This window comes from Morus notabilis, unplaced genomic scaffold (assembly GCF_000414095.1).
Source record: "Morus notabilis unplaced genomic scaffold, ASM41409v2 Scaffold285, whole genome shotgun sequence".
Lineage (NCBI taxonomy): Eukaryota > Viridiplantae > Streptophyta > Magnoliopsida > Rosales > Moraceae > Morus > Morus notabilis.
Genome location: NW_010363065.1, coordinates 357339 through 373350, shown reverse-complemented (window position 1 = coordinate 373350; position 16012 = coordinate 357339). Strand labels below are relative to the sequence as shown.

The window sequence follows — 16012 nt, the reverse complement described above, 5'->3', positions numbered from 1 at the left end:
TAATTTTGTTTATGTAGATATATATTTTTTAAAATTATTTACAAATATGTAAATTGTAACGATAACATAAAATTATCAATAAATTAATTTATATTTGTCGTATCGGCCCATTGTGCTCAATTGATCGTGCCATATTTATGTCATGCTCGTGCCATACTCATGCTCATGTCGTCCTCATCGTCGTGTCATGTCGTGTCAAACCTACATGCCAAAGACTATGAGCCCGGCACGGCCCACCACCTCGTGTGGTGTTTAACCCAATCCATTATAATCTCGTGTCGTGCCATGCCCCACTTAAAATATCGTGCCGTGTCATCATGCTTGATAGGCCGCTCGACCTAATTGACATCTTTAATTTCTTCATTTCCTATATTATATACGCCTAATAAATTATCATTTAAAGACGATTAAATAGAGGCGAGAATAAGTCTTATGGGCAATTTTTTTTTTTTTTTAGGGGACCCATGATCTCATTTTCCCTTCATAAAAATTGACATGTTAATGAGGAAACCGACTTTTTATTTTCTGAGGAAAGGAGAAAAGAGAAATAACACTACCGTTGAGTGAAAAATGAGGAAAGAAAATTAAAGAAATTCAAGAGGAAAGAGAATGCGATTATTTTGGTAAGGAGTAAATTAGCTACGAATGAAAATTTCATAGGACTTGGGCATTTTGTAAACCTTGCAGCTTTTGAAAGAAAAGATGAGAAAAACAAACACTATGAAACAAAAATTAAAATTTTCACCCTCTTTTATTTTCCTCACTAAATGGCCCTATCCCGTTATTCGCTAAAGCTTCCTCTGTTTCCAAGTTCTTACAGCCCGAGAATTGCAAGGTTTATGCATTGAAAGCTCTAAAGATTCAAAGCTTGAAACGCTGACCAAGAAACCCAAAAAAAAAAAAAAAAACCAAAAAAAAAAAAGAGCAAAACTACGAAATTCTACTTTCATCAGAAAGCGACCTTGAGATCCATAGCGGTTGTGTATTCTAATTTGCACCAATCCGATGAAGTGAAATCAGAGGCCCAGCATAAAAAATAAAAAATAAAAAATAAAAAAATTCCAAGTTAAGTACAAATAATCATTTCGTGCATCACGGAAAAATAAAATAAAAATACAACCCAAATTTACACAGAATTAGAGAACCAAAAGTTTAACAAATTATCCAACCATCTACAATAATTTTAGCATACACGGCCTTCTTGTGTTCCTTGCAACCACTTGTAAAACTTCCTCGCAGTCTACGATGTGGAGATAGTGGTTCATCTCAACATCTCTTACCTCCTTAGAGCACCATAATTTCTTGTTACCTACGAAATGAAGAGACGAAAAAGATCGTAGCCAAATATGAATACGGACAAGAACTAAATACATGAAATGAAAAGGACCGAGCTGATGTGAACTCACAAGCATAATATGCCACTGATAAGGATATGAATCAGATGATCATATTGTAAAAAGAGACCACACACAGGAAAAAGTGAAGGAAAAGGAACACAATCTAACCCGAGGTTGGGGCTTGTTTCGTTTCTTTGCCGCATCATCGTCGTCGTCGTCGTCGTCGTCATCCCTGCTCATAAGCATTTGGTGCACTGCAGGGTTGTCTGATGCCCTTCCCCGCTTAGAGGATTGTGTAGAACCTCTACTTCTTCCCCTTGGAGCAGCCCTTTTGCGTCCTTTGCCTTTGACACTTTCATCATTTTCCTTCAAAAGACGAAGAAAATTTGAATACGTGGAGTAAGCACATAAGGAAGCACAAAACTTTTTTTTTTTCTCAGGCTGCTATACATAGACAACTGTATCATCGCTTGCCTAATTATACAAGAACCTCAGTAATAGAAGTATAATTGCTATGCAACGAAATATTCATGCACAATGCAGATGACAAATAAACTTAAGAAAAAGATAATTAAAAAAAAGAAAAAAAAAAAAGGTGTGAGCTGCTTCCTATTCAACTAAACTTTAAACCGATTAAATTTTTTTGTTTATCGTTTTTTTTTTTCTTTAAACCTAGAAAAGAGCTAGCTTCTTCCAGTTCAACTCAAAATTTGAATGGACTAAGATGGTAGTTCATACCGAACTGTCATCAATCTCATCAACTTCAAATTTCCCTGCATCTTCACTCGAAGCAGAATCCACATCTGCCTTGTCATCAGCAATACTTTGAACTGCAGCAGTTGCAGCAATTGATGCAGATCTGTAGAAGCAAGGTGAATGTCTTGATGTGTTTAGTGCAATATAAAATAAAGTGCAGAAGGCTTCTAATTACATGCATGCATTTAATGACTTTCGCATAATATACCCGTGCAGAATCCATAGTCACGGTACTATTGATGCTTAACATCAAATTGGATTTGCTTACACTTTCTTAAACTTGAAAGGACTACCAAAGCTTTACAATCTTCATGGCCTTGTTATTATTTATTCTTTATCTAGTAATAAGATCAAAAGATAACCTCTGAGAAGGGCGAAATCCGAGAGCTGCATCAAGAGTTGTCTGCTTCAAGGTACCGGCAGCACTACCCCTGCCGCTACCTCTGCCCCTACCCCTTCCTCTTGCGGTGGTTTTTCCTTTTCCAATTTCTGAAGCAGCAGCAGATGGCCCAGAAGACCCCTTCCGGCCTCTAGCAGTCGATTTCAAGCCAGGCATCTGTGTTGCGTCTTCATCATCGCTAAAGGAAACTGCACTTCTGACTCCTGCACTACTATTACTTCTGAAATCCTACAAAAGTTTAGTACAGTAAAGTAAGCAGATGTTCAAAGTTCCAAAAGCTAGAAATGAGCCTCTCAACTTCCGCAAAGCAGGAAAAAAAAAGTACCTCTGAGTATTGAAAAGCTGAAGAGAGCTGTTCACTATCCTTTGAGCGAGTAGACCTTTCCTTGACGCGTTCCTGCAGAAGACAAGCACATATACATATAGTTGAAACAAATATAGTGGAAGTAAAACCTCCCTAAAGCAGACATTAGGAAATCAATAATGTAAGCTAAAAAGACGCGTATAAAAATTGTGAACTTCTTGCCTCCAAGCATTCTCCAACTTTAAGAATCAAATCTTCCTCTTCAAATTTCAGGGTGTCGTCCTTAGCAATTCTATTCTGTAGGGAATAAAGAAATGAGCAGTTATTAGCATCAGTTGAATGAAGACAATGAATAAACAGAGATGTTTCTCTATATGTAAACGTAATTGTTTGGTCATAAAATATATTAATATGATCTTGTATCAATTACCCTAACAGGTTAACAACTCAAAAATATTTAATTATATATATATATATATATATATATATATATATATATATATATATATATATATATATATATATATATATATATATATAGATATATTTGGCGTGTAATGAAGATGAATCCTTGACTACCCAGTATAATCCTGCAATGGGAAAATACAGACACCATTTACTTACTCGTGTTTCCTGAAGATTGTATTGAATACAAGAGAAGAAAGCCATTTTGTCGTCCTTATTCACAAAATTGTGTAATGCAACATCCAGATCATTGACAGGCAGGATTTCCATTTTCTGCATGATCAAATATTGCCGTGAGCCATCGAGTCTTAACACAAAGTCTGTCATGCTAATAAGTCCTTGTTATTGTTCATTTGAATTTCTTTTTCGAAAATATTTGAATCATTTCAATACTTATGCGAACTTGAATTCACTTAGGAAACAGAAAGTAATCCCATAAAAGGCCCACTACGCCTCAAAGACTTGTATTAAGTTGCAAAGTGGATTTTGTTTTTAACTGATAGTTGTCTTTGATTAAAATACAAATAAACTGTGATACAAATAAAAGTGAAAGAACTAAAACAGTAGGATACCAAATTATTTTCAGCAACTAGAGCCTCTATGTTTTGTTGATTAAGCTCTTCCGGGCGAAGTCGTTCAGAATCATTGATTTTCCCTACCAAAAAGAAAGAAGACAACAATTGGTACCGTATTATTCAAATGAACACACTTGTTTTGGAAATCATTGCAACTGTAAGTAGTTTGATAGACAATTAACTTACCTGCAGTTTGACCCTTTTTTGAAGCCTTAGAAAATATAAGAATGTCTTGAGGGTTTGCAACCTACAATATGTTATAATTAATAATTTACTTCCCAAGCGTAATGGTCATGAAAATAAACCACTAGCTTACTAATACAGGATGGGTGGAAGATTGAAGATACCTTTCCCACATACTTTTGACCAAATCTTTGCGCATTGATCGTCATAAATCCAGAATAGTCTACCTGCCGAATTAACTGACCAAGTTAACTCTCAAGCGAGAAAGAGACTAAAGAGCCATTTATCAGAAATTATATTGTCCAAAATAAAGACATGGGAATATTTAAAAAGTTGAGCATAAGACCAGTCACAAATTGGTCACCTTGCCCCTAAAGAAAAAGCAACGAGAATTATATCTAGCAGAAGATAAAGATGGTGCAAAAAAGGTACGAGTAAAGTTATACATGAAGGCAAAAGGGGAAGAAGACATAGAAAAGCAGTAGGCTAAGGCTTATCCTATTCTTCTTCCCATTTCTATTTTATTTTATTTTTCATTTCAAATTCAGATGTCACTTGTCAGACGACTACATTCCATGTACATGTACTACTAGAAACATTTAAAGATTAAAAAAAAAAAAAAGCAAATATGAGCTTGCTCCAAAGGTGAAATATGGGACAGACAACCGATCCAAAAGAGAAACAAGTGCGCAAGTATGGATCACATTCTGCCACAATAGCATTTCAAGTATCAGCAGAAATTACCTTTATACGGATTAGTGGAAGTTTGAGCTCTGACTTATCCACATATTTTTTTCTGGACTTTTCTATCAGATTTCCCACCTGAAAGCAATTTATAGTTGTAAGGTTACTAATTATGTATAACATGCCACCAAGAAAATAAGAGAAACGAGGAAATATACTAAAAGAGAAATTGAATTCGGCTAATATAACTTCAAAATGTACATACCACTTTGTCCAAGTGTACAAGAATTGAATTTTGATCATTAGGATTAATATCAGGTTCATCCTTTAATACAACCTGCAACAGGAAAATTGAGTTATTTATCAGAACAGTAGTCGTGCAGTATGTTAGGTTCCTGCACACTCGAATAATCCCACAGTAGAGTAACAAGAGAAATTGCTTGAAAATGGGTCAAGTTCCTTTTATTAATTCTTACTAACGAGTGAGAGGCTGGTCGCGACAGAGAAGGGGCTAACGGTGCTGCAGGAAGTGGTGCAGTCCCTGACGGCCGAGCAGATTCCACAGATCCGGGAAGAAATCGGTGGGATGAGGGAGGAGATGAGAAACCAGATCGGCGGGGTCCACGAGGTACTGTGATTTCCCATATTTCCACTTCCCTCCCCTGTTTCCAGCGATTTCCCCCTACGGCCCCTCTTCCTAGCATAGATTAACGTAACAACCTTGTCCTCAAGGTTGAAAGAGGGAAACTAGGAGCGGATGGCAGCAACAGGCTCCCAAGTGGATTCCCAGTCCGGCAGGCCCTGCCACTTAATCAGCACCTCTGGTTCCTCGCGACCTCCCACCATCACCACCTGAGAGGCCAACACGTTGGTTGGACGGACACAGAGCTCCATATCGTCCGTCAACTGAGCGGGAGAGGTTGGACCTTAGCCACAGCCCCCTTAAAGGGCTTCAGCTGAGACACGTGGAAGACCGGGTGTATGCGAGTATTGTCAGGCAACCTCAAGCAATACGCCACTGGTCCAATGCGTTCCACCACTTCGAAGGGCCCATAGAAGCTCGGGCTGAATTTCTCATTGACGCGGCGAGCCAAGGATTTTAGCCTGTAGGGCCGCAGTTTGAGCAGGACCAACGCACCTACCTCGAAGCTTAACTATCTCCGATGATTATCGGCGAATTTCTTCATGCGTTACTGGGCCAATAACAGGTGAGATTTCAGCAGATCAAGCATGGCGTTACACAGGGTGATCTATTCCTCCACGGCTGCCACCACGCTAGGAGAGTCTTGGAAATGGTAGAGAGCCGGGGGATCACAACCATACACAATGCAGAAGGGGGTGAACTTGGTGGAAGCATTAAAGGTCGTGTTAAACCAATATTCTGCCCACGGAAGGAAGGTTGACCATTGCCGAGGCTTATCACCTGCGAAACAACGCAAATATGTTTCTAAGCAACGATTTACTACCTCTGTTTGCCCATCCAATTCGGGGTGGTAGGCCGAACTCGTGTGCAGCTTAGTGCCCTGTAACTTGAACATCTCCCGCCAAAAATTGCTAATGAACATGGCGTCCCGATCACTCACAATGGACCGCGGAATTCCGTGGAGCCTGACAATGGCGGAAATGAATAAAGTGGCCACCTGCTTGGCTGAGAATGGATGGGCCACGGGGCAAAAATGGGCGTATTTTGACAAGCAGTCCACCACTACCAGAATGGTGTCGAACCCTCCGGACTTGGGCAGACCCCCAACAAAATCCATGGAAACGTCATCCCAAACTTGGGTGGGGATCGGTAGGGGCTGCAGGAGGCCGGCCGGGGACAGTGCCTCTGTCTTGTTTCTCTGGCATATCTCACAATTAGCCACATACTCCCGGATATAGCACTTTATACCTCGCCAAAAAACCACCGCGACAGCCGCTTGTAGGTGCGGACAAAGCCCGAATGCCCACCAATGACCGAGTCATGAAACTCGTGGACCAGCCGAGCTCTCCACCAAAACTAGCATCTCTTTGTAAAACATCAATCCGTTCTTCAGCGCATACCCCTCCTCAACCTCTCCTTTTTCTAGTTTCGATATGATGGCCACCAACCTGGTTTCGTACGTTGCTCCAACTGGATAGTAGCAAAATCCCACGTGTGTGGTATTGTGAAAGCAGCGAGGGAAGCCTCAGCCCAGTCTCCCCTGCGGGACAGTGCATCGGCGACGCGGTTGGAGGCCCCCAACTTGTACTGCACCTCTAGATCATAACCCAAAAGTTTATACACCCAGCGAAGCTGCTCGGGAGGGAGTTGGCGCTGATTCAATAGGAACCGCAAGCTTTGTTGGTCAGTGCGGACCACAAAGTGACGTCCCAAAAGATAATGTCGCCATTTCTGAACCGCCAGAACCACCCCCATGAGTTCTCTCTCATACACCGACTTCAATCGGGAAGGAGGGGCTAGAGCTTTACTGAAAAAGGCAATGGGCCTATCCTCTTGCATCAACACTACCCCCAACCCACTACCCGAAGCATTAGTCTCGACAATGAACTGCTTCGAGAAGTCAGGCATGGCCAGAACCGGAATTCGAGTCATAGCCAACTTGAGCTCGTTGAATGCTCGACATGCTTCCTCTGTCCAGACAAATTCCTTCTTCTTGAGCAGCTCCGTTAGTGTGGTCGTGCGATCATCCCATAGCCCTTGACAAACCGCCTGTAGTAACTAGTGAGCCCCAAGAATCCTCGCACCTCCCGGGCGTTGCTCAAAGGGGGGCCAAGAGGTAATTGCCTGAATCTTGGAAGGGTCGACAGCCACCCCACGAGCTGAAACGATGTGGCCCAGGTATTCTAATTGGGGCTGGCCAAAACAACATTTCTTTTTATTGGCAAATAACCGTTCGCGCTGCAAAACTTGAAGGACCACGGCGAGGTGTTGGCGGTGTTCCTCCCATGAGCGGCTATACACAAAATGTCGTCAAAGAACAAGAACAAACTTCCGAAGATATTGACGGAAGATCCTATTCATAAGGGCTTGGAAAGTGGCCGGGAAGTTCATCAAGCCAAAGCGCATGACGAGAAACTCATAGTGGCCCTCATGCGTTCGAAAGGCCGTTTTCTCAATATCGGCCTCATGCACCCTGATTTGGTGGTACTCTGCTCGCAAGTCTAATTTTGAAAATACTACCGCCCTATTGAGTTCATCGAGCAATTCATCGATCATTGGAATCGGAAACTTGTCAGGGATTGTAACTTGGTTCAGCGCGCGATAGTCTACACAGAAACGCCAACTTCCGTCTTTCTTTTTGACTAAGAGGACCGGGCTGGAGTAAAGGCTGCTACTAGGCCGTATGATACCAGAAGCCAACATGTCTGTCACCAACCGTTCTATCTCTCCCTTCTGAATTTGCGGGAATCGGTAAGGCCGAACATTGGGCGGATCGGTGCCCTCCCTCAGAATGATCCTGTGGTCTCGTCCCCGGTGTGGTGGCAGCCACGTGGGATTATCAAACACCTCCTCGAAACTGTCCACCACCATCCGCACGTCCTCCGGTACCGCTCTGTGCTCCTCTTCTAGCCACTGCATCGAGAGTTCACAAACTTCAACCAATACCCCTACTCCGGCCGGTGACAGAGTCCTGACTAAGGAACTCACCTTGACCGGTGCATAAAACAAGCTTGGGTCACCACGCCAAACCACCCAAGTTGGCCCTGCTCGGAATTTCATTAGGAATTTAGACCAATCAGCCCGTACCTCTCCAAGGGTGCTGAGCCACGACACCCCTAAGACCAAATCAACCCCGCCCAATTCAAAGGAAAAGAAATCCTCCACCACCAAGTGACCTTGGATCCAGACACTAACCTCCCGACATATTCCCCGATTGCTTGACGCTCAACCCATTGCCTACCAAAATAGTGACTTACCGTGGAGTCCACTGGCAAGTGTAGCTCTCGTACCACCGTTTCTGAGATGAAGCTGTGGGTGGCGCCGCTGTCCACCAGCACCACGACCTCCCGGCCACCAATCCGTCCCCGGAGCTTCATAGTGTTGGAGGAGGACACCCCCCGCATCAAGTTTAAAGATAGATCCACCTTTGCGTTCGAGATCTCCTTTCCTTTGTCCTCCACCGCCAACGGCTCCCGGCCATCCTCACTGTCCTCCCCCGATTCGTCTCCTTCGTCTGCCATAATGAGAACCTGTAACTGCCGGTTCTTGCATCGGTGTCCCGGGCTGAACTTCTCGTCGCATTTGAAGCAGAGCCCTCGGGCTCTCCGCTGCTGGATCTCCTCCTCAGTGAGCCGCTTGTACGCCGCCGCCTCACCAGAAGGGGGATTCGACCCTACACCACTACCCAACCGAGCTCCCTGCCCTAGCGCCACCTCATGCTAAGGTTTGGATCAAAGGGGGCCCTCGGGTGGGTAGGAACCCGTGTTGAGGACTTCAGAGGATCCCCCAAAGCGCCCTACATACTCGGATATGGGCCCACGGCCCATACCTTCGGACCCGATCCGCTGCCTCATTGCGGGCCTCCACCTGCTGGGCCAGATCCATCATCTTGTGCAAGCCATTGGGCCGGTGCATTTTCAGTTCAGCCCGAATATCCTCCCGGAGCCCATGAAGGAAAGCCCCTTTGAATATGGCTTCAGGGACTCCCTGCATCTGCGCCGCCGTTGATTCAAACTCGTCCCGATATTCCGCCACCGACGTTCGCTGCCTGAGAGTCATCAGTTGCTCCACTGGGTCGACTTCCCTGGCACGACCGAAACGACGCAGCACAGCCGCGTGAAGTTCACGCCAAGATCTGAACGGTTCTTGCGCGTCTGCCCATTGGAACCATCCCAAAGCTCGCCCCTCCACGCATACCGAAGCCACCACCACCCTCTCTTCCTCCTCCACTTCATTCATAACAAGGTACCGGTCGGCCCTAAACACCCATCCTTGGGGGTCCTCTCCCTGGAATATTGGCATCTCCAGCCTCCTTCCCCGGTGTTCAGCCCGTCCTCTCGGCAACGGTGGCGTCTCTTGCTAGTATTCCCGCTCGTATCGCCGAGGTTCTTCATTGCGCGGAGGCGGAGGCGGCGACACTGGCCGAACGTTCGGGCCCGGCCGATGAAGGTCGGGGAATCGCTGTTGACCCGCGTCGAACCGAGGCGGAGGGGTTTAGGGAGAGGCTCTATCATAGCCTCCACAATCTACAACGCCTCGTAGAACGTATCCATTCGCTGTTCGAGTCGAGACATCACCTCCTCTGGTGGACGTCCGCCAGAAGCTTCCGCCATGGATCAACCGCTCTGATACCAAACTGTTAGGTTCCTGCACACTCAAATAATCCCATAGTAGAGTAACAACTCGTAACTAACTTGACACATCAGCACCCATTTCCCATATTTCCACTTCCCTCCCCTGTTTCCAGCGATTTCCCCCTACGGCCCCTCTTCCTAGCATAGACTAACGTAATAGGAGGCCTAACACAGTAGCAATACCAAACCAAATACGATGAACGAATGATATATAACCAAATTACTTGCTACCAAACCAAATACGATGAACAAAATATATAACCAAATTACCTCTGTATACTCAAAAGGCCTAACTGATGTCAAAGGTATCTTGGTTGGACGATATTGATTCCCCTACATGACAAATGCATCAATCACTAACACGGTTGGAAAGTAAAAGCCAGCCGTAGATGATGTTGCTTACGATTGTTGCTTAGGATGTGAATTTAAAATGGAAAAGGAGACAACCTTTATTTCTAACAGAAGCACGTGCTTTGGCTTTGATTCTCCATCAATAAGTGATGTAGCAACTGAAGAACCAGGTTGTGTAATGTGAAATCCCATTCCTGGAACTTCCTGTCAAAAAGCGATTTATCTTCACTTTATTGAGTATATCCCATTATCCCACATATAGATTATAGGCAATCAATAAAAATACTAGAGTTACAGATGCACATCAACACTAGCACTTGGAGATCCATATATTATGTATGTTCACGAGAAAGACTTTATATCACCGCACCTGAGGGTCAACAAGACATTCATGTTCATGACCCCACACAATGAAGTCTAGGAAGCGTGGCAAAAAGTGCTCATTGATTGCATTTTTTGGGTTTGCCTTTATTCTGCAAAGCAATAGAACATTGAAGATCAAACATGTTGGTATCTTAATTGAAGTAACATAAAGATCATATGAAAGTTCTACGTAAATGGTCACCCTCCCCATGCACAAAACTGTTCTGATGAAGGACCACAGTGTTAAACCAGCATGACACTTACGACCCTGTTAAGTCTTAAACTTTAATTCTTATCTCATGTACAGCCTGTAGTCTCTCTCTCCTTATATTTTCCTCACACTGGAAGGAAATGTCACAGACATGAGGCGTCTACACACATGCGAGCACATAAAGCCCGATGAACAGTGCTAGCTAGCAGTAGACCAGTCTAGCCCCGAGACACGCCCCACCCCCAACAAACCACACACACACACTCACCAACACTGTTAGGATCTCCTAACAAAAGAATGGAAATAAACACAGAACGAACTGAATCTCTTTCATTGAATTGAACGATTCAGCCAAATGGCTTCTGTAAAATGAACAACAACCCAGCAGATTTAGAGCATCTGCCCCCCTCCCTACTTGGACTAAGCTAAGAAAATTCCCAATCAACACCTACCTCTCTTTCTATCTGTCTCCTTTTATTTACAACTAATCTTCCACTAACCAATCAGAAATCAGAATCCTTCTTACTAACTTGCAACAACCCGAACAGTTTCCTTACTTACAATACAACCGACTAACTCAACCCTACTGACAAACATTCCTAAACCCATGCCTCCTTATTCCTCTGAGCATAAGGGAAATGGATAAGGGCCTATCAAAACCTGTTCTGATGAAGCACGAGAATGTTAAACCACTCTGATACTTGAACACCCTCTTGAGCTTCCGGTCTCATGAATTGCACAGCATGAGGTGTCTGAAAAATTATTTAAATAAAAAAAACAACCAACCATCTGAAACTGCTTTTAGTGTCAGTAACAACTCGGAGGAAAAACCAACATTGCGCACATAATACCTGAAACATTCTATTAAGCCTTTCATCTCTGATGTTTCCAAGACCATACAGAGCCACAGCTGTTGAACCCTGCAATTATAAGGAGTTATTAGTGCTACAAAAAGTGACTAGCAAATATGACTTATAAACTATTTATAAACCAACAGACCTTCCTAATAAGAATAGGGTAGACGGTGATCTGACCAACACCAGAACCCCCAAGGACCATTTTTCCAAAATAGTTCACAAGATTGCACACTGATAGAATATCAACTGCGGAGAGGTTATCCTGTCAATAAATTACCATAATAAGGATGGAAATTATCAATGGTTTAAAACATGTATCCATATAACTACAAAGGTGAAAGAAAGAAAAGAAAGGAAAAGTTTAGTGGAAAGTGAATTTTAATGATACAAAGAGATATATCACCAGCCCAATGAGCAAAAAGAGGGAGAAAAAAAACCTGCCATCCTATTGACAAGACGATATCATGTTCAAAGTATTAATGTAAGTTGTGTTTTACTTCTCGTTGTTTCCAGCCTTGGTAGCAAAAAGAGAGCCAAAAAATAAATAAATAAATACTGTGGAGATTGGGTGGCAGATCAACTGAGATTTACAGAGAAAAACATTTCAGAGTGCTCTTGGATCTCTGGATACCACAGACAGGCACAGGAGGGCTTGATTTATTAGGTATACTTCTTACCTTAAATATATGTGAACACCCACTTAAATGTGATTTACAAGAATATGCAATAAATCAAGAACAAACATAAATAAAATATTCCATTTTACCATAAATCATACCACTCCAGCTGGATCATCATGATTTCCATGAATACTGAACACTGGCAAGCCAACATTGAAGTTTGGATCTTCATAATTTACACGACCAAATCTGTCAAAGAAGCACATTGCCATAAACAAAAAGAAAAAAGGTTCCAACTACCAACAATAACTTTTCAAAGTTTAAATTATTGAAAATAAGATGAAATCAACTAAACATTTAGTCAGAGTTGCCTGTAATACACCTGCACGAGAGTGTTTGTTCGTTTGTGCAAAAGCCAAAGAATTCAACACTCAGAGTTCAAGGATTTTTCTTTCCTCTTTTTTGGTGTTTGCCAGAACAACCAAGGAAATACTAATGTCTAACAAAAAATAAATAAACAAATGAGGGTGGGGTGATTTGGCAGGTCTCCTGCGTGCAAAATATTCTCAACTAGTGCAATGAACATGACAGAAGTTGCAGAGCAAACAAAATAATATTTACGTGTCTGGAAAATTCACAGTCTGGTCGCTAACAACTTGGAACTGTATTGGCTGATCATTGAGGCAATGACGACGGAGAATCTCAATGGCTTTAACTAGTGTTGACCTCGAGGGCTTATTCTCATGGAAAAGATCACCACCTAGAAGTAAAAAATCCACCTGATAACGGATGGATGTCAGTGCCTATATATATAAAAAAAATGAAAATATATGATTACACAAAAATAAATGCAAAATGAAAACCCCTTCAGATTTTAAGCTAAAATTATTGGCAATGGCAAAGTGGTATTACATATGAGCGATTACCAATAAAATTTAAAAGAGAAATCAGCACCTTCTTTTGGGATGCTATCGAGCAAATCTCTTCAAATGCCTGGAACGAATCGTGCCGCCGAATTTCATCTTTCTCCATATAGCCCAGATGGCAATCCGTAGCAACCAGTATTCGTAGCGTATTGCTAATCTCCTCCCTAAAATTGCTATTGTTATCGATGAACACAAAGACACTTCTGTCCAGAAAACTAAAAAATTGCTTCATTGATTAATCTTCTCCTACACTATAGACGATATACTATTCCAAAACCAGTTTTTTCGCGTTGCAAACAATCCGATCATTTGCGGACTTGAGCTGTGTGATATTTCTGAAGAGGGAAGATTTTATTTTCGAAATAATCAAAAGCGTCCTCCATCCAAGAGTTCAAAAGTGCTCTTGTTAGGTTTTGTCTGATGCAAGAAAATCAAGCGTTTTCCCCAAAATTATTCTAAAAGTTTGGATTCTCAATATGCCGAAACCTAAATAATCGGTAAATCTACTATCTCGTAAAGTTAGCTCTTAATAAGTATATTACGCTTTTTTATTTTTCCATTTTACACTGGAGCATTTTCCTAGTAGCCAAACACAGGATTAAGAAAGAAAGGATTTCACCTGGACAGGTCCCCCATGTTACAAATTTCCACCTTTCGAAGTTCAAACCTACAACAGAGTAGAATCACGAAAGAAAAAAAAAAAAAGACTTTAGATTCCAACCTTCAATTTGACCATGTCAATACCACTAATATTTCCACGAAATACTTAAAAAACTTGATCGCCCAAAAACTAGAAAACTCAAAAGTTCAAAATTGATAAACAAAATTTGCCCTAAAAGTGCCAGAATTGAGCAAAAAATGCTAAAACTCTCGGTCTACAATCGGCTAATACCGAAATTCATTTAAAATAAACATCATCGAAAATATGAGAACCTCAAGCAAGATCTATAACCAGAATTATGACCCTAAAAATGCCATTTTCTAGCGAGCGGATGGTGATAAATAGTAAGAACCCAAAAATGATACAGAATGCTTCCCAACTATGAATGTTGTGAGATAGGGGGTTTTGCTTCACTTTCTCACATTTTCTCGGTAACCAAACAAACGATGAGAGAGCATTTTTACCTGTCTAATGTGTCGTAAAGAGGAGCGTGAGTGAGTAGAAGAGCAGACTCGGCGAAGCTTGCATAACAAAAATGGAGAGAGGTGGCGGGGAATTTTAAAAGAGACGGAAGGAAAGATGGAAAAAAGTTAAAAGGACTCCAGGCGAATGACAGGACAAAGGCATTCTCTTCTCTCTCTCTTTTCTTTTTTTTTTTTTTTTTTTTTTTTTTTTTGTCCTTTTGGAGAATAACACTTACACCCCGTGGTTTGCTTGGCCGTTCAGTTTGTTAATTCGAGTTGATATGTGATGTTGTATAAGAGTTTTTTTTATAATAAAAAAGTTAAATGTGACTGTTTCTGAGAGCTTTTTTACTGTAGCAAAACTCGAATCAGCAAAAAAAATGAGGCCTTAGAGTTTGAACTTGAGTTTGAACTTGAGTTTAGAGTTAAAATCTGAGTTTAAGGCCTCGTTCATTTCACCAATTCGAGTTTTTAATTTTAAGTTTTTACAGTAAAAAGCTCTCAAAAAATGTCACATCTAACTTTTTTTACTATAGTAAAAAATTCTCAGAAAATGTCACATCTCAACTCGAATTGAAAACTCGAATCCGCGAAGTGAACAGGGCCTTTAGAGAGACACTCATTGGAAAATTGAAAAAAATAGTAGGTGCATTTAGAATTAATTTTAAAATGATTTTATTTTTAATAAAAAGTAAAAATAAGATTATTTTGATAATTATTTTGAGATTAATTTTAAAATTATATTTGGTTAGTTTTTTAAGAAATTATCTTGAGTATAATAAAAAAATAAAATCATGTTTATTAATTAATATATTATAATATTATTGTTAAAAGGACTCCAAGCAAATGACAAGACAAAGGCATTCTCTTATCTCTCTCTTTGTTTTTTTTAGTCCTTTTGGAGAATAACAATTATACCCTGTGGTTTGCTTAAATTAGAGAGACACTCATTTGAAAATTGAGAAAAATAGTAGGTGCGTTTAGAATTAATTTTAAAATGATTTTATTTTTAATAAAAAGTAAAAATAAGATTATTTTGATAATTATTTTGAGAGTGATTTTAAAATTATATTTGGTTAATTTTTTAAGAGATTGTCTTGAGTATAATAAAAAAGTGAAATCGTATTTATTAATTAATATATTATAATATTGTTGTTAACTATTAAAAAATAAAAATAGAAAAGTGAAAACAACTTTCAACTGTTTTCTAGTTTCTTCACAAAAACCATTCTCATTGTTTTCATTTTTTATTTTCATTTTCAAAACATTTGCTAAACAAAAGTCATTACGTTTTCATTTTCATTTTTTGCTTCTCGAAATACGTGAAAACCGTTTTCAAAAACGGTTCCAAACACGCACAATATGTTTGTTTCATGACTAAAGGTGTTTGTTTCACAACAAAGTTAAGAACCTGAGTTGTGTTTGTAAGAGAAAAATATTATAACAAAAAAGTGAAATTTGAATTTTTTGAGAGAAAACACTGTAATGATATAACTTGAGTCATGAAAAGAACACACTCGTTTGTAAGGTATACTCAAATCATGATTTGGGTTCTTTGGTGAGAACTGTTGGGAGTGG

At 40.8% G+C, this 16012-nt stretch overlaps 1 protein-coding gene across 1 annotated transcript; it reads right to left on the bottom strand.

The window, feature by feature from the left end:
* Nucleotides 1-936: 936 nt before the first annotated feature.
* LOC21401703 (double-strand break repair protein MRE11) lies at nt 937-14587 on the bottom strand. The gene is made up of 23 exons (XM_024169134.1): nt 14435-14587; nt 13929-13976; nt 13338-13473; nt 13005-13162; nt 12542-12632; nt 11906-12025; nt 11758-11826; nt 11567-11658; nt 10703-10805; nt 10429-10536; nt 10252-10314; nt 4970-5041; nt 4765-4842; nt 4185-4247; nt 4024-4084; nt 3835-3917; nt 3422-3535; nt 3020-3094; nt 2819-2890; nt 2456-2721; nt 2076-2196; nt 1506-1703; nt 937-1309 (listed from the first exon to the last, which is right to left on the bottom strand). Exons 2-23 carry the CDS (start codon nt 13943-13945, stop codon nt 1277-1279), a joined length of 2193 nt encoding a protein of 730 aa, XP_024024902.1. The 5' UTR covers nt 13946-13976; nt 14435-14587; the 3' UTR covers nt 937-1276.
* Nucleotides 14588-16012: the final 1425 nt, after the last annotated feature.

What these genes read in the sequence shown, in the direction of transcription:
- LOC21401703 (XM_024169134.1), bottom strand. An exon ending in GTCAAAAGTATGTGGGAAAG is followed by an intron (nt 4,085 to 4,184) that starts GTATCTTCAATC and finishes AACATATTGTAG; the next exon opens with GTTGCAAACCCTCAAGACAT. An exon ending in AAGTTGGAGAATGCTTGGAG is followed by an intron (nt 2,891 to 3,019) that starts GCAAGAAGTTCA and finishes TGTCTTCTGCAG; the next exon opens with GAACGCGTCAAGGAAAGGTC.